Source organism: Drosophila ananassae, chromosome 3L (genome assembly GCF_017639315.1).
Source record: "Drosophila ananassae strain 14024-0371.13 chromosome 3L, ASM1763931v2, whole genome shotgun sequence".
Taxonomy (NCBI): Eukaryota; Metazoa; Arthropoda; class Insecta; order Diptera; family Drosophilidae; genus Drosophila; species Drosophila ananassae.
The window spans coordinates 17,682,193-17,700,753 of record NC_057929.1 but is presented as its reverse complement, the minus strand read 5'-3'; the positions used below and the strand labels follow the sequence as shown (position 1 = coordinate 17,700,753).

The window sequence follows — 18,561 nt, the reverse complement described above, 5'->3', positions numbered from 1 at the left end:
GCCTGCGGTTCGATAAGCTTTTGTTTGGCTAATTTATGCAATGCCGTTGGCCAAGACCAGGCCGGCATTAGGCCAAGTGCAGGAAAGTTCTTTAATTAAATTTCCAATTTACAGCACTTGACGCCTTCCAATGAGATGGCTAGGAAGTGGCTAGGAAAATGGGTGGTGCATCAGGCGCCAACTTTTCATTAAGGAATCGACTCTGGCTCTGGCGACGTCTAGACCTGAAGATGATCGGATCGTACCTGACCGGACTGGGACTTGTGTGTTTAGGCCAGGAATTAATACTGAAAACTTGTTTAGGCCCGGCTGGCACCTGCTCGCTCCTCAAATGTGGGAACCGAGTGAAATTGTTTGAAAAATCCATAATTTGTTGATACCATTTTCATGTCGATAAGCCTGTGATCCGAATACGAAATGAGAAGCTTCTCTCCTCTAAGAATATTTGCTCTTTAAGAGTTATAGCCCAGAACTTAAATAGGCAAAAAGTAATTGGCTTAAATGGTTCACTTTCCAAGTTCCACTTTGAGCCACTAAACCTGAATTATATTTTTGTGGGCCATCAACCATCAAGCATCTGGCAGCAGCAGCAGATAAAAATGGTTTTAATAATTTTCACTTAATAAAAACATTAACCATTAGTCCAGCCATCATAAATCAGTTTCTTTTTTCTGTGGCTGTGTTGTTAAAACAAATTACACATAAATGTTGTTAATGCTTATCTGGGATTTCTATCTATTTGCAGGTAAGTTGAAAAAGCCACCGTGCCAACTCTGGAAGGGCAGCTGACCCCATAAACCCGAATCCAAAAAACTGGTAGAACCGTGGCACGCGTGAGTAAAAGCTTCAAAACGGCCATCAAGAGCGGTTAAGAGATAAATCTGAAGACGGTGGCCTGGCCGGGTTGGGATTCACTTTCTCTGCTTTTAATTGCGACCAGCTTAATTTTGATGCGTGTGCAATTTAAATTCAGGAAAGAAGAAATCCTCACCCTCATCCTCACCTACTCTTCTGCCGCGTTGCTTTTTGGACGGATTTTCAGACGTTTCGGCGACAGCAGTGCACGTACAAAAAGTTGGTAAGAACGCGAAGTGGCAAGAGGAGGCGACTGGCAGGCGGGGGCAGAACATTTAAGCGGCTTAACCCACTTCCGTGCCACATTATCGTCATCAGCCCGAGCATCATGATTATTGTTGTCGCTGCAGCCTGGACGGGACTTGCCTTTTTTTTATTTCATTAATTTCTTTCAATTACGCCGCACTTGTCACACGTATACAGAGAGAGAAAAAGATGTTGCGAAATAGCTTTCCTAATTTATTAGCCCCTTCCGTAGCCAGCTTTCTTTTCAAATCATTAAAGAATCTAATAGCTAATGACGCAAGCTGGCTGACAACGAAAGTTGCATCACAACCACAGCTCCAGGGGCAATCGAGGAAAGTTGGCCTTTCTAAATGCCACAAATGTTATGTAGAATAGAGACTGGCAACTTGCAACTTGCAACTTGCGACTGGCAACTGGAATTGCCAATGCAATTGCAATTGATGAGCCACAAGTTTGGCAGGCCAGCTAGCCAGGTTGGGAGGCAGCGAGCACAAAACCAATTTAAAAAGCCCAAAACAGGCACTCCAGACTGATAAACCAGAGGCAGAAGATGGTCGAAAGGATCGGTGGCTCGGAGGCTAGGAAAACCGCAGCCGCTTTTGTAATGGACATGACTACAAAATGCCAGGCACTAAAAACAAATGAAGCCAAAACTGAAACTGAGGAAGAGTGCCTGTCTGGGCATGGCTAATTCAATGGCCCTGGCTATGGATATAGCCATATAACCCTCTCGTTCCGACCACGTTCCGACTTAGACGCTGACCGGGCGCACTTTCAGTTTTCAAATGGCCAATACAGCGGCAGCAGATAACAAGAAAGTTGATCTTCGTTAAGAACTAAGATCGCATTGGAAATACTCTATAAAAAAAGTTAAATTTTTATTTTTAAAGATTGTTTTGGTAAAAGAATTTGGCTAAGAAATATGTAAAGATATTTCAGAGGATATCAGATATCAAAACAAACATTATTCTGATTGAAAATAAAAGGTAAAGAATCCACTCGGCCATCTTTTTGTTCAGGATTCTTTGTTTGGCCTGGAAGTCCGGGAAGCGAGCGTTTGTTTTTAGCGAGAATCCCCCAGCCATGGCTAGAATCTCAAGGCAAACAAAATTTGTTATCATATTTCAAACGTAAACATCATTAGGCCCATCTTGCCGGGCCGAATGTGCGCCGTCATAGTCCAATCAGTTGGAATGCCCAAACTGCAACCAATTTCCCGGCCCTCTGCAGTTCCTTTCCCTTTTTTCTTTGGTTTGCTGACCAAACATTATGGCCAAGTCATAAATACCCTTTTTGGTAGTTACTGCAGGCTGGATGGCTAGCTGGCTGGCTGGCAGGCAGGCCAACCTCAACCGATTCGCTTTTATGGCAAAGTCAAATAGGAAAACAAAATAGAAGTTAATCTAATAACAAAGATTGAGCGCAATAATTTCAGCGATTGGCAGCGCAGATTTACCATGGCCAAGAGCCAACTTCCAACAGCCAACAGCCAACGGCCAAGAGCTGAGAGTAAGAGCCACGATCGGCCAAAAGTAAAAACGTCTTGTGGTAAAAGGGAGCGTCCAGAGACCATGTTGCATTGGCTTTGGTTGTAGATGTTGTTGTTGTTTTGGCCAAGACGGTCGCGGCGAGCGTGGCCAAAGTCTCGTTAGCGTTTTGGGCCTCGGTGCAAGTGCAGCTGCCGCTTTTGCTGCCACTTTTGTTACCACTTTTGCTGCCGCAGACGCTTTGGCAACGTTCGTTGCACTTGCTGGCTGGCTGCTGCATGCCGCCTGTATCTGCATCTGTATCTGTATCGCGGTGTCTGGGCGCTGGGTCCAGATAGCGTATCTAATGGATACATTTTAGTGCATACACCGAACGTATCTAATCGGCTAAACGTTTTATTAAATTACGTTAGTCTAAGCTTTGTTCAGGTAGGGGGTGGGTGGCCCCTCACAGGGGAGAGTGGGTTGCCCGACTGCTTTGGTTTAGTTATTTCGCTGAATTTGCCTAGCTGACCTTGCCAGCCGAGGTGGTAAGATCGAAGCTTCCTTTTCTCTTTATCCAAGTTCAAGGTTAAGAGTGGTTGACTTTAATGAGCGTTGATTGGCAACAGCATTTATTTATGAATTATTAATGAAGTCTTAAAACACTTTATTAATAAAATATCCCTTGTTTTGTATGCACTTTGCATCTCATCCTTTCTATTTACTTACTTGGTCGTAAAACTTTCTCTTGGCCAACAAAAAACAAAGGTGATGGAGGGCGCCAGGAGCGGAGAGGCGTGGCCAAAACAAACAAACAACAACCAGCCAGCTGGGGACAAAAAGGCCAAGCCAAAAGGCAAAATATTGTTTGAATGCTCTGTCAGCCTGTTAGAACTTATATTTGTTCCCCCTTGCCTTTTGGCCAAGTTCAATGTGCTGACTTTGGGGAAACGGCTGAAAACAAAAACGAATACGAATACTAGTATTGTATAAATAGAACAAAAGTTGTCAGGCAGGAACAGAACAATTGCATGCTGAGACAGCCTGCCGAAGTCCCACAAATGAAACTGAAATTAAAAACGAAATCAAAACATGCATATGGATGCCGGGCGTTCGAGTCGCCAGGAGTCTTGGCCAGGAAGCCTTACACAAACACAGATAGCCAGGAGTGGGGCCAGGACATGGGTGGGCCCGGAGGGGGCTAAGCACGACATTGCCAGCTTCCATGCAAATAAGCAAATGAGCAAACAAATGGCATGACCGAGGGGGTCAAATGAAAGAGTCAGCCAAGATGTGGGCGTTTGGAATGGATTATTGTTGTAGAAGCTGTACAAAAAAAGTACAAGGAGCAGAACACTGAAAAAAATAATATATTTTTGGAGAGATAGTATATCTAGTCTATCAATCATTGTTTGAACTTAGTTAATTTTTTGTTTAAAATAATTAATTGAATTTCATAAACAAGGTGTATAAATTTACAAAGGTTACAAAATTACATGATATAAGTCAATATATAGGTCATAATATATAGTTCACAGTGTAAATTTCACACATACACATGTGTATAAATTTTTCAAATTATTGGTATAATGATTTTTTTTTTTTGTATAAAACCTATATATAATATTATTATGTGTTAATATAAGCAGGAGTACTAGCGACAACGGCCATGCATTTGGATTATATCTTACAACCATGTGCCTAATATTTAAGATTTTATATCTCTACTTCTTTTAGACATTAATTTAGTATTGGTATCATTTCTGTTTCTTCAAAGATATACTCTGAAGTCTTGTCAACCCTTAGAACTCTTCAGAATAAAATGTACCATAAAGACACCATTTTCTGAAAAAGTATTCATGATCCTCATAAAAACAAAATTATTTGGAATGAACGACTTTTAACTTCAAACGTTTTAAGTTTCTAATTTTAAGGGAAATTAAATTTGAAACCTAAACCCTTTCCAGAACCTTTATAGCTGTCGTGTAATTACTATTTAATTTTTGTTTTTAGTTTTTGTTTTTATTATTGGAGTTGGAGCTCCTTCTGGCTTCAGCAGAACAATTGAAGTCAAGCCCCATTGCACTTAACTGCAGGCAAAAAGAGAGTCGCCTCGCCGCTGAAGCTGCCGTTGCAGTTGCAGCTCCGGTCGCCGAGTGGTTGTCCCTGTCGCTCCTTGATTTGTTTGCCTTGGGCTAAGAAGCGCTCCTTCGTCCTCCGTCGTTCCTTCGCCGTCCTCCGACATCCGACCATTTGGGGCTGCCCTTTTTAGCCTGCAGCATGAATTTATTTGTTTTGAAATTGTAACTTTTGCACTCACCCTTACCCCTCATACCGCATCCGCTTCTGAAGCTGAAGCTGCAGCAGCAACCTCCGTGGCATCCACATTCACATCATCATCATCATCATCGTCGTCGTCGTCATCATTACCAGTGATTGGCTTTTTCCCTTTTTCCCCTCCCTTTGCTGATTGTGCGGTTTCGATAAGAATGCAACTGCAGTTGCACTCGGTAGCTCCATAGCTGCAGCCTGACTGAAAGAAGAGGCAGCATCGAAGGCTTAAAGAAGGCTAACACACACACTCACACACACACACATATGCTTGCGATAAATTAGCAAAAAGGAAAAGGAAGTGCATGACTGCCCAAATGTCAATTGGAGGCGACGAAAAAGTGAACCCATCGAATAGAGCCAGGGAAATGGAAGAAAGGGGCCAGGCCCCCGGCAGAGGGGTTTTCCGGGGGAAAGTCGCAAGAACAGACTGGGGAATTTTCACTTTATCCGTTGGAGAAATTAAAAAGGAAAATGCATGAGCATTTATTGCTTGGCTGAATGCCCTGCAATGGGATTTATATCCAAAGTTTCAATTGATTGGATTTTCTGAGTCTGGTACTTTTGGGAATTTGTTTGATTTTAATGGGGCAGAGTATTTTCTTAGGCCGGAAAATAGATTTATATAATTTATAAACATTAAATACTTTTGAAAATAAAGGAGAGTTGAATTTAGAGTCTTTACTTTGAATTTTAGTTTACTTTCTTTTGTTCTAATATACATATATATTTTTTTAAATTTAATAAAACTAGTTAATATTATTGGTATTGGAATATATCATATTAAAATTTCTTCAAATAAAATAAAATTTAAAGCTAAACTATTAAAAAACAGACGCAAAGAAAAGACTATTAAAATCAAGGGAAGCTTGTTTAAATCGTTTAGCTTAGTTATATCTCTTTTCATGGCTTTTAACTTTTTCTTTCTTGGATATAGATTATCCAACAAAAATTAAACTTTTAAACTTGAACAAATAAAATCCAAATTTTTCCCTCCATTTATATTGAGTTTAATAAATTTTCCAGAGCATTAGCCAGTCACTAAAGACTTGGCAAGAGTCTTAGATTTGTTTTCCTCTATTTGCAATTTTCTCCCAATACTGCGCTGCTCCCGATGCTCCCAAACGTGAGCGCGTGCAGAACCGCCGATCATGAAAGCGGGGGAACTATATAAAAAAATATATATATATACTATGAGTGGTGGGGTAGGTGTGGGCGGTGGCGGAAGCGGAGGAGTCGAACAATGAATCGCATCCAGGAGGAGCATACATTACAAAGATTGCTTCTGGAGCTGCAGCAGCTTCTTCGCCAGTTCTCCAACTTTTACTTATTGCTCCGGCTCTAAGCCAGGCTTATTTCAATCTTTTTGTGTGTGGTTCGGGGCTTTGTTGTTGCCCCTTTTTTGTGTTTCTACTCTGGGTGTTTCACTGCTTTTGTTTTCTTTTAATGTGCCAGAAGTCGGAGCCGTGTTCTGCTGCGAATTCGTGAAACGTGATGCCGAAAGTCGTTTCTTCGCCCGTGTCTCTCTTTTTTTTGCGATATTTTTTTTTGCCTGTTTCGCGGAGTTTTGTTTTCTTGTCGAATTTGGCGGAGCTGCCCTTGGTTTTTGGTGCTACAGGATGCTGTGTGCGGATGCTGTGCATGTTTGCTCGCATTTGAATATGGAATCCACCGCCTCTCTGCCGGTTGACTTTACTGCCGCTGGCTGGAAGCCATCATCCTTGTTAAGCGGATCCATAACAGGGCATTGTTTTAGCCAGTTTCCAGCTCGCAGCCATTTGAACTTGCAGCCCCATTAAGGCGCGGAAATAGAAATGGAGAACCACAGGCATCACTCAACTAAAATGCCTCAAAGACTTGCCCAAAGATATGGAAGTTGCTTTTCAATTTTGAACAATTGCTTCTCCCCAAACTGTTTTTGTAGAAACCCTGGCAAATGAAAGGAAATTGCAGTCCCTATTAGCCATTGATCACTGTATCTAACGTGCATAGAACCGAAAGTCGCCTGAGAACATGGCCATAAGTGAACCGAAAACGAAAGCCAAATTGGCAACTTTCCGCCATTCCTGCCCTGCCGTAGAGAATGAAAAATGTTCGCGTTTCTCGCCCTAATTGGTGGCGAAACGATTGTCGCACCAAATAAATAATGATAATGGCACTCGGAGCGTGAAGTCGGGATTCCGATTCCTGCTCCCAGCATAGAACCTCCGCATACACCCGTCTATATATTTTGCTTTTGACTCTGGCCGAGGCCATTGACTGGCAAAATGTTTGCTGATTGATTGACGCCGCCTTTTCAGCTGTTAACAATTTCAGAGTGCCTGACTGTTGTTGTTTTGGCCGAAATGGCGGTAGTATTCCTGGTATTGGTGGCAGTGGTGCTGCTGGTGGCCACGTTGTAATGTAATTAATTGCTTTCCAACCTGTGTCCAAATCACAAAAGGGCAGTCAACAGTTCCAGCAGCAAAGTGGGTCAGCTGTTTGGTTGATGAATGTGTCTTATTTATATGTCTGGTGGTGCGGTGGTTTCTACCTCCACAGGTAGTGGTTGATGGGGCGATGGAGATAGGAAGCCAAAGAATGCAAGTTGAGTTGTCAGCCATCAGAGTTCGTATGAGTTATGAAAATAGAGACTACAGCGAGGGTGGAGTGTACACTTTTCTTTTTATCAGAAGTAGAAGTCATTGTGATTAATACTAAAATGTAACATTTTATTGGCAACATTTTATTGAAATATTAATGCAAACCCCTAATAAATAACTTATTTAAGAAAGTACTTCAAGAATATCGTTTTATTTTGAATATTTTCCCATCTCAACTGCCGATTAGTACTTAAAAAACCCCCCTCGCTTGACCAGTGCAGTTGGCAGGTTCAGTGAACCGCCGCTCCAACTAACTTTTCGTACGAATCAAACTCTAAAACATCAATCAAAGCCAAATTAAGCGTAAAAATCAAAGAGCCGAGGCCAAGCCGCAGTCAAATGTAAAGCAAAGATGGAGTCCGATTGGGCCAGGGAGGCGAAGACAACGAGACGAAGTAGGAAGAGAGTGCACAAAGGTTAAGCCCGCAGTGGAGGCTTCGGACTCCAGATCCCGGAGTCGCCATTCAGGGAAGACCCAGCCCGCATCTGCAGCGGCAATCAATCAACGGGCGGACAAGCTTTCCAAAGAAAGGCAGCGGCAAGCAAGAGACGCTCAAAACAGAAATAAAAAGAGTATGTGTATAAAAAAAAAACTGAAATAAGAAACAAAAAATAACAAGGCAACGACAAAAAGTGCAAGCAGAGTCACTGAAGCCTAACAAAAGTTGCAGCTAATTTTAGATTGCTTCATTTGCATGAGCGAGTGGGGAGCAGAGTGGTTCCGAGATGATCAGGACTGTGTGGGTTGTCTGCACTGGAAGAAATTCAGGGTTTTAAGCAAAAAAAAAGATAAGTTTCGCACAAGAACGTACAAAAGTTTGAAATGCGAATTTTTCTCAGTGTTCCGAATTGGCGCACGCACAAAGGCGAACAAAATCCGGAGAGATTTATTTTTCTGTCCGATCCCGATCCCAGTATGTGTTATGCAAATCTGCAGCAGCAGCAGTTTCCTGATAAATCCCTTTTACCGTTCATTCCAAGCGATTTCCACAGAGCTGATAAGGCCGACAAAACGAAAGACTCAGGCAACGAACTTGCGCTGATAAGCGACGCATGTGTTTCCCCCTTTTTCTGGCCACGCCTTTCAGAATTTCCCCATCCTCCCCTACCATTATTGTTTGATATTTTCATTCTCCCCCTACCCTGTAGCCAGTGTGTGTGTTTTCTTTTTATTATGCTGGCCAACGTGCTCGGCATATGGGATACAAATACAACAAATACAGCCAGGCAGCCAGAAAAATCAAATCTTTTCCTATGCATTTTTCCCCATGCCTGTGCATTTTTAATTTTAGACAGCTCAGAGGCAGAAAAGAAATTAAAAAACAATATTTAATCAACGCACATAATCTGCATTTTAAACACTGGACTTCAAAGGCCCTTCGCACATAAATGGGTGTTGACCATTTAACGCGCCCGGTCTGAAAACACAACCATACACCATACCATATACCAGTATAGTATACTTTGTTAGATTTTTATCGCTTCGAGAATACGTTCTGGCGGAGAAGAAATTGACCGCAGACTGGCGGAGTGACGGACTGACTTCCTTGAAATCTGCAAGATTTCAGCATTTCAGACTTTTCGGTCTTGTTAATCCTTTGACGTGATGTCTGTTCATAATTTGTGCTCATATTTCATGCTTTGCCTTTTTTTATGGGTCTTTTGATGGCTTTGGCCTTGCGGCATTTTGAAAGGTTTTCATGTCCGCGACGAAGTGTGTGTGTCTCAGTGTATGTTGTGTGTGTTATGTGATTGAATATTCTAAAGTTTACTTGTCGTAAATCATACCTGTGACAGTTTCTGCTGCCTCTTTCTCTCGCGGAAATCTCCAGGCCATACGGCCATACTGCCAGGCCTGCAACGCAAATCGCGATGCTCAATGGGTTTTGGCCCAGCGAGTTCATTGCCTCGCGACTAAGATTCGGGCAAAGAATCAAATTCGTCTCCCACAGTCTTCCAGTCGGCCCAGTCTTCCCATTCGCCCCTCCCCATATTCTAAATGCCAATCTGCCGCTATAAATAAACTACGAAGGGGAAGAAACTCTGCTTTTAATTTTAATGAACCATAAAAAATTCACACGCACAAAGGGGCAGCGACAAAATATAACGATGCCACCGAATAAAGGTGACACAGACCTTTCTTCAGCTCCCCCTCCTCCGCCTCCGGGGGGCGAAATGTTAATGAAACTTAAATACCTGCTAACCAACGCAGAGTCGCCTTTCTCAGCAAACAAATCAAACGCTCGCAGTGCCATCGTAAAAATGCTCAAAATTCAAAGAAAACTATTAAACAACTGTTTGTTGTTTATCTTAGGGAATCTCTCGTAGAATCCCAACAAAGAATCCGAAAAAACACCGAATCTTTAGCATTTGCTTAGAAATTAGAGCCCCAAACAGACCGGGAGGTGGACAAAAAAATGGATTTAAAAAAATAACAAACCTCACACACACAGTTTAAGATTTAACAGAGGTCTGTTAGGGAGCGGCTACTTAACAGCGACGCCGACTGCGGCAGAGACATGTTGGCTTAAACTGGGGTTCTGGCTTAAACTTCGGCTCAGAACAACAGACTTCGGGGCTCGACACGACATGTTGGATGGGACAGAGATGGGAAGCCGGATCTCTCGTTCTGGCCCAGCAAAACAACCCATGCAACATGTCGTGTGGAACAAGAGCCGAGGAGGGGATCTTATAGCCACCTCTCGCTCACGCAATACCCAACCTTGATCAACAGGCCCGAGTGAGTTCGAAACGAACCACGACACACTCGAAAAAAAATCGCCCAAAATGTGAAAACCAAAAGTTGGTTATTATCAAGAACCCTACTTTTCATTAGCTTGGAGCTCGTCGCTCCGACCGGTTCGGTTTCTCTCTTACGCGATCGACTAGAATATATATCCGATATATATAATATATTACAAGCGGCAGACAACAACACGAGCGAGCTTAGGATCTGTGCGCGTGCGCAACGGCCCACGCGAGATACTTCTTAGGCTGCTGCGCGGCTTTGATCGTCCAACTGAAATTCGTTTCGTTTTTTATGCAAATTGGCAAATGGAGAAGAAATACGGATCGGGTTTCGTCACAGTGTGAAAGTAAAAAAAAAAAAGGTTCTTTGTGCAGAAAAAGAAATTTCCCCAATACGCCCGATATTACGAAATACTTACGTTTTGAGCCACAAAGTGAAAGAGATAAGAATACAAAGTGTTTGGGGAGCAAATAGAAAAGAGTTTTGCTTTTTGTGTGTGCGTGTTAATTGATTTGAAACCATTACCAAAAAAAAAAAAAAATAATAACAGCAGAAGCGGGGAAGTGTGAATTTGTATTTGTCGAATTTAACGGCAAATTGTGGATCTCTGTTGGATTTCTTCTTCTTTTCGGCCGCTTTTGGAGCCATAGGTGAGCCATCGACATCGAGTGTGTGGCTGTTGGCCATAATATTTAAAATACAATTAGCGTCATGCTCTAGAAATTGGGTTAAATATCGGATATTAATAAAGTGTTTTTGTAATTTTTTGGTTTTTGGCCAGTCTGCCAGGGCAGTTGCCATTGAATGTCACATCATTTCTCATCGCTTAATTTGATTTGGTTTTGTGGGAGATCTTATCAAATTAAGGGCTCTGGATTGGGGTCAGATATGGGGACTGGAGAATTGGAGTTGAGCTGGATTGGAGTGGGGCATTTCATAGGCCCTTGATTGTGGGAAAACTTGAAAACACACATTTTATTACACAACTATTTAATAAAATCATCTCTTTTAATCAATTATGCAAATGCATGATGGCCCAAAATATTCGAATTTTTTTAACATTTTCACAAAACTTATTGTAAAAAAAGAAAGAAGCGATAGTAAAATTTTTGAATTAATTTATTTTACAATTTTAAAAAATTCCTATCATACCGTACTTGTTAATCTTTTAATACGTAAAATACCTAATTATATTCTTTACTTCAAAATATTTTTTTATTTATCATCTATTTTGGAAAAATTCGTAAAGGGAAAGCTCCTTCAAGGGTGAGGGTCAAGGGTCAATACAAAATCAAAAATACTTATCATCCCGTACTTTAAAATAACACTAGTGATAGAAGTAATAGCACTAACCCTAAAAATAACAATATTTGCTCTTAATATCCCAAAATAACAAAGACAAGGAGAGACGATTTCATTGAAGCCTTTTTCCATTAAAATAGGTTTTTTTCATGCCATACTTAAAAACACTGAGTTATGTTATTCTTTTATATATAATACATAAAAGTATATTGAAAATATTTGTTTATAGATTCTCTATAGTCCTCGTCAAGATCCTCCTCTATAAATTTAAAAAAAAAGAACAATACCTGCCTTCGGTATATTCTACAATTAGTTTTTAATTGAAGTCTCTCCATTGTACATTCAAATAGGTGTTGTATTAGTATATTTTTTTAAATAAAAAATCAAAAATACCCATCATCCCGTATTTAAAAAATACAGACTTACATTCTTTAGATGAAAATAGTTATTAATAGATCGGATATTTTTCAAACCTTTCCAATAGAACACTACATATCCCTCCATTAATATCCCACAATTAGTGAAGAGTCTTTCATTGAAGCCTCGCCCTTTCAACAAAGATCTATTAACCCATTCATTATCGGTTTCATTAACTAACAACTTCATGCAGATGTGTCCCTACCTCGGACCTCTTCCCAGACTTTTCCCATCAGTCACCGCCAACGCGTGGAAACCATCTTCGAAAGACATTTTGACTGTTTAGCGTCTTTTCCATTTTTCTATTTTTCATTTTTTTTGTTAAAAAATTTCACTTACAAACAAACGAAAAAAATAAATAGAAAAAGGCGGGCGCAACATTTTCTCATTGTATTTCATTTTTCTGGGTCAATAGAGAGGATGGCCGGGATGGATGGATGGCCAAGCCCACAGCCCAGCCCTAAACAGTGCGGAGCTGCATCAGATGCCAAAAAAGGGATTTCCCTTTTATATTTTATAAGCCAACGAAGGCAACGGAAAACTTTCATTGCCATACAGAACAGAACCGAAGAAAAGTGTCAGGCCGACAGAACAATAAAGACTCGGTGGGGCATAAATTAGAGTCCATTGGCCATTGAAGCCTCCAATGAACATTTTGGATCTGGGGCCGAAGCCAACGGTTCTTTGACGATTAAAAGAGCGGTAATATCGAACCATTATGCCGGGGAGTCGATTTCCTGTGCCCAGACATCCATATAGACCCGATACCTATCTTTTGATTGTGCATTCAGCGCATGATTAATAAAGGAGGACCAGCGGATGACAAGTTCTACTGACGCTCTTTTCGAGTCTTTCGTTGATTAGTAAGCATGTCGACATTTCAATAAAAAAAAAAAAATCCAAAACGACACACACAAAAAAGGCAGTAAAAAATACAAAATCATCGGCGGGGGCAACTCCTCATCAACGTCACATTTCTACCCTATGAGACGGCATCTGTGGCTTTGCATTTTAATTGCTTTTGATATTGATGTGGCTGCCCCCGCTGTCGATGATTATGAATCGGGTAACTGGGCGCGTCTCTGGTTCGAAAGAGGTAAACATTTTTGGCTTAAAAGTGTTTGGAATTCGTAGAAGCAACAATTATAAGACTGCTGTCCAAAGACTATATCACTTTATTCGCACAACGCACTTCCCATACGAAAATTACATTGCATTGAGCCACATTTGTCACTCGGCCGGGGGAAACAATGCACTATTTACATACCCGTTTCGCATAGGTATTCTCCCAGAGTTTCGATTTTATAGCTCCCTGTATGAGTGGCTTGGCCATGGAATTTATTCCCGGGGCTTACCACCTTCGAGGGCATTACGCGGGCATGTGTAATGCGAAAAAGCTAAATCATTTGACTATTTTTGGCTTACCAGACGGTCTCTGTTCTTATTCCATTTCCGTCATCGATGGGGGAAATCTATTTACCTGCCATTTATCTTCTTTTTCCCAGCCAAGCACTTGGAATTTTATGGATGCTTGTGATTAATGCTTTTCAAATAGCAACATTTCTATAGAACAGGGTTCTATTTCCTCTCTTTTGTAATAAAGTAAATTAATTCCAGGGAAGAGGTTCTGCTGAGCACTCTTTGTTTGTTTTATTAATTAATTTTAAATAAGGAAACTTGGTTTTATGATAGCTTATGATAGGCATATGTACTAGGGTATATAATATTACTCATTAAGTTTAATAAACTACTTCTTCTAGATCTCTTCCCTTGGCTAGTTGATAAATGAAAGCAAAGAGCCAAAAACTGTCCGCAGCGAATAAAAGCCAGAGATAACAGAAACCCACAAAATAAAAAAATAAGTCAAGAGTGGTCAGCGTTAATTTTTCATGGCGGGACACAACAGCAGAGGAATACTATTTCATTTATTTACATCACAGCCAAGGGGATGGGGACTCCGATTCCGATTCGGATTCGGATGTGGATCTGGCTGAGAGGGTCTAAACAAACGAAAACGCTGTCCGAGCTCTGCAATGTCATTAGTCACACCAAGTGGTGGGCTTCAGAGGGGGAGGATATATATATATATATATGAATATATAGTAGGATACGATTTAAGCCAGCAATGGCAAACACGGAAAGCAAAAAGCTGTGAGCTATGAGACCCGCGGCCAAAGCGGATAAAAAGTAATCAAAAGTGCTAAGAACGACATAATAAGGCGACTCATAGCCATAAGAAGAGGAAGAACTTGGCCAAGAAGGGGCTGAGACAAAGTTGGGCGAGGGGTGGTAGAGGGGGCACTGAAGCTGAAGGTGTTTCTTTCACAGGAAAAGCGCCTCACAAAGAAAAAATGAAATCAAATAAAGAAAACGAAGCTCACAAAAAGCATTGCCGTGGCAGGAATATTGCATTTATATTTGAGAGGTACAGTAGGGACTCGCTTTGAAAGATATGTAAGCTAAGAGATCAGTAAGCTGAAAGTTAGAGATATTTTGATTGAGAAGATATATTAACTTTAGATTCAATTCTTTAGATAATATATCTTTATAATTGTTCTTAAATTTTTAAGTTTTTGGAAGGCTTTACTGTAGCATCAAGTGTTGGCGTTGGCGGACGACGCGGATTCTTGGCCGCCTAAGCTCCATTTTTAAGCCGCTTTCCGCGGGAGACGGCTACAATTTTTAAGCCACGGCTTAAAGTGGTGACAACAACAACTGCCGGCCCGGCTACAACTAAAGCGACTCTTGGCTTTGGCTCTTTGGGCCAGGAGTCGGGCCTGGAGTCGGGCCAGGAGTCGGGCAAGGTGTCGGGCGGGTCGAGATGCATTTTGTAGAACTCTTTAGTGTGATTAATGTGCCACACGCTCGTGCATATGTGCGTTTCCTTTTATGAGCTCTTTGGTTTCCAAGCAGGTCGTGTTCCTTACACTTTTCCTTTTTTCCTTTCGGACTTTATTTTATTTTTTCCCTGCTAGTTCTGGGCTTTTGTTGGGACAAACAAAAGCGCGCCACCCACACCTTGGCGCGCAGACATGTTCTGTTTGCTTACACACACACACCCAGACTCTGCCATGAACACACAGATACACACCCACACCCTCACCCAGGATGTGTGTTTTTGCAAACTGCAATGCCCTAATCCTTTTGACGCTGCTTTTATCGCACTTGCCTGCTTGTTTCGCCTGCAGCTTTTGGCCCAAAGGGTAGCAGCAAGGATTTGGGGGAAAGAGGACTTGTATTTGGGAGGAAATTAGGAAGGAATAGCTGGGAAATCTATTGGTTCTTGTTGGTCTTTTAACTGGAAGAGCTATAGACCATACCAACCACATACTAGCCACTACAGAGTATCTCTTAGTCCATCTCTTCTTTAAACTCCAGCCCTTCCTTTTTTTCTTGGTACTTTCCGTTTCATTCCCCGGTGCTTTGGGCTTCCCTTATTTTGCGTTTTTTGTATCTCATTATGTGCTCGAGCTCCGTCTTGGGTTACATATTTTTCATAAGCACACATAGCACATGGCACACGGCCCTCGACTCCCCTCGCTGGCACATATTGACTCTTTGGGGGCTTCATTTGCTCAAGTGTTTTTTGAGGCCCCTGGGGGGCGCTGGCTCCTCGCTACCCTGGCCCCGGGGGCGTGGCGTCGCGGTGATGGGGCAGGAAACAGCAGCAACAAATAGCAACAGGCAGACAGGATGTTGAAAAGGACTCCGTGAACGAAAAAACGAAAAAAAAGTGAAGAAAACCGAAACTGAAACAGGAAAAAAATCATAAACCTTTTGTGGGGCTTCATGCCAAGTCATCTTGTGTCGTGTCAGTCATAAATTAAGTAAGTTTTTTTTTTTGCGCCAGCTTCTTCAGTTGAGAAGATCTTGGGGCAGCTGGTTTTGTGCCACTTTCCAGCGCAAATTAATTAAGACATTTTCGATGAGATCAAGTCGAATGCGAGACGGGGCCAAATACAAATTACGAGCGGTCCGCACGTGAAAAACTGTGTCATTGTGTGACATCAAAGCCAGCAAAAAGCAGCCAACAGGGGCAACAATACGGCCAGGCCGAGAAAAAAGTCCAGACACGTACGGGCCAGGAAACAAGACAGTTGTTGTAGCAACTAGCTGATGCTGGACCAATCCTCTCCAGCTCTCCAGCTATCCAGCCATCCAGCTTCATCTGAGAAGTCTCAAGACGGCGGCATCAATTTTTGTCCAGTAGCCGAGAAAATGTCACGTTTCCACATAAGTTACAAAGGCTTTCGGCCACGTTGAGCGTGAGAATTGGCAACTGGCAGTGGCACTGCCACTGGCAGCGAGCAGAGCTCTCCTGATCCAGGAAAAAGGTACTTTCCATGGTGAAAATTAATTGCCGGCCGTGTTGCAGTCTGGCTCTTTGTCTGGAAATTAATTGGAAAGCAGATCCCCAAAACAAAAGCGACTCCAAAGGTGTTAGCCAGAAAAAACTAAACAGTTGCCCCAAACTATAGGTATATGTATTTCCAAGTTACTACTAGTAGGAGTAGTGCCCCCCAGTTATGAGTCCCGGAAAAGTTTCTTCCCACTTTTGGCACTAAAAAATCAATTAAATCTTTTCATGCCGCTGCCCGGGGACTAAAAAAGATTTAATAACCTTTTGCGGGGCAGCAGGATTTACGGAGTAATGTATATGACCCAATAATAACTGCAGATGCATTTTATTTCGGACCTGCCGCCCTCCGGCCGCAGGAATCCTTCCCTCCCCCAGGACTCGTTAAATGCTTTACGACCGAACTCTTTATGGCCCAAACGGCTGTTGTTGTGGGCCGTGTATGAAGATGCGGCTACTGACTTTCGGCCAAGCTCCGATTGGCATAGGAAGGCAATTAGAGATGGCTGCTCTTCCGGGCCAGGAGCAGCTGGGAATCAGCCGGAGTGGCAGGTGCGGTCACTTTGCTAATTGCCAACTAATTTAGTGAAGTGAGTCCCACACACTCCCCGGCATCATTGGCATCCCCCGTGGCACATGTATGCAAATGACTATTTACAAGATGGGCAGATGGGCAGTGGTAATGCCAGATTGGCTTCATATTTGGCCTAAAGCCTTTGCTTTAAAGCCAGATCTTGGAGGTGAAATCTTAGGGAGAAGGCCTTCCAACTCTCTCTTTAGTTTCTGAAGACGTAACCTTTTCAGTCACTTGTCTTCTATTTGTCCTAGACTTCTACTCCTTTTGAGTTGGACACTTTTGGACATTTTATGCCCTATCTTACCTGAACCTAATACTCCCTCCGACAGCACTACAGGCCAGCCAGTCCTAGCCTCCCACTTCACAGAACGTCCGACTCCGACTGCCTCTCGTAATCAGCCGCATTTATGTTTGGCCATAAAATATGCAAATATCCTTTAAGTACTTTTAATGTCTTGTCATTTGTTGGCCCGCAGGCTGTTGGCCCACGGCCAACTCCTCCCTCGCCCCCTAGTCCCCTCGCTCCCCTTGTTGTTAATGGCATGTTTCTGGCCATTATCGCAGAGTCGTCTCCTGTCTATTCTATATGCACGCCGCTTGCATTTTCATTCTGTGCACTTTGCCATTTCTTGGCCAGCGACTTCTTCCTACTTTATGGCCCTCATAAATAACACCCTGTCACTGTATCGGTGTGTATCGGGGCTCCATGGCTCACTATTCATACTCATATATCGGAGTGAGTACTGAGGAGTGTGAGAACTCGCGGAGCTGATCCGCGGACGCGGGAATATTTCAACTTTGAGCCGAAAAGAGGGAGGTGCACTTTGTAGCCAACATTTCATTTTCCTAATGTCCACTGGGTAGCAAGCAAAGAGTGTCTGGCTCTCCAAGATGGAGGTTGTGGCTTGGAGTAGTGCTTATTATACCAGCTTCTCATCCAATATTTTTTACCTTTTATTTTTAATCTTTGATTCAAACACAACTGAAAACATGAATAGCTATTCATTCATTTGTGATTCCAACATTGATTAATTCTCTCCCTTTTCTGTATTTTCCAGCAGGACTTGAAAGTCATCTGGAGGACACCAGCAGCTCAGCTTCAGGACGACTTTTGGCAAAGTAAAAGCTGAAAAAGGACGAAAAGAAATAGAAAAATCCATTCGCACACTGTGGCCAGGAAGGTAAAACGAAATCGAACCGAATGCAGTATCTCAACTACGCGCTGCAGACATCCACGCGACTGCTGACTAACCAGGGCCACCACCAGAACCACAACAACCAGGACCTGTATCCTGCCGGACGGCCTGCCACCGCCCACGAGGAGGAGATCGCCCACGCCTGCTGCAGCCGCGGCGCCCAGCTGCTGAGACTGCGCCAACGGGAGCTGGAAAAGCGGCGTGCTCTCGAGGATCAGATCAACGCCAATCAGCAGAACGAGGAGCAGGAGCAGGAGGAAGAGGAGGAGACGGAGCACAGCCAGGAGCAAGAGCAGGATCCAGAGTCGGATCAGGGTGCCGTGGGCGGGGAGCATCTGCCGCAGCAGCCAGTCCAATGAAACTTACTCTCATTTAATGTGCAACTGGCGCGCAGCAAACTGCTTTCGTTCTTCAACCGCG

At 42.6% G+C, this 18,561-nt stretch overlaps 1 protein-coding gene, 1 long non-coding RNA gene and 1 other non-coding gene across 5 annotated transcripts in view; 2 read left to right on the top strand and 1 right to left on the bottom strand.

Moving 5' to 3' along the window:
* LOC6493991 overlaps positions 1 to 2,623 on the top strand; it is a 66,751-nt gene extending 64,128 nt beyond the window's left edge. The window contains exon 5 of the transcript XR_006507320.1: positions 746 to 2,623. This is a non-coding gene — a transcript (uncharacterized LOC6493991). The remainder of the gene's footprint in view (positions 1 to 745) is intronic.
* Positions 2,624 to 3,957: 1,334 nt separating this feature from the next.
* LOC123257289 lies at positions 3,958 to 10,509 on the bottom strand. Of its 3 annotated transcripts, none has more exons than XR_006507323.1 (3): positions 10,370 to 10,509; positions 4,897 to 5,103; positions 3,958 to 4,834 (listed from the first exon to the last, which is right to left on the bottom strand). It is a non-coding gene; the product is annotated as an uncharacterized LOC123257289 (long non-coding RNA). The 3 variants fall into 3 exon arrangements; XR_006507322.1 differs by having other exon boundaries at positions 3,959 to 4,843; positions 4,906 to 5,103; XR_006507321.1 differs by having other exon boundaries at positions 3,963 to 4,843.
* Positions 10,357 to 18,500, top strand: LOC123256970 (protein FANTASTIC FOUR 1-like). Its single transcript, XM_044715850.1, has 2 exons — positions 10,357 to 10,942; positions 18,004 to 18,500. The coding sequence occupies exon 2, from the start codon at positions 18,147 to 18,149 to the stop codon at positions 18,498 to 18,500; it is 354 nt and encodes a 117-aa protein (XP_044571785.1). The 5' UTR covers positions 10,357 to 10,942; positions 18,004 to 18,146.
* The last annotated feature ends 61 nt before the right edge of the window (positions 18,501 to 18,561 follow it).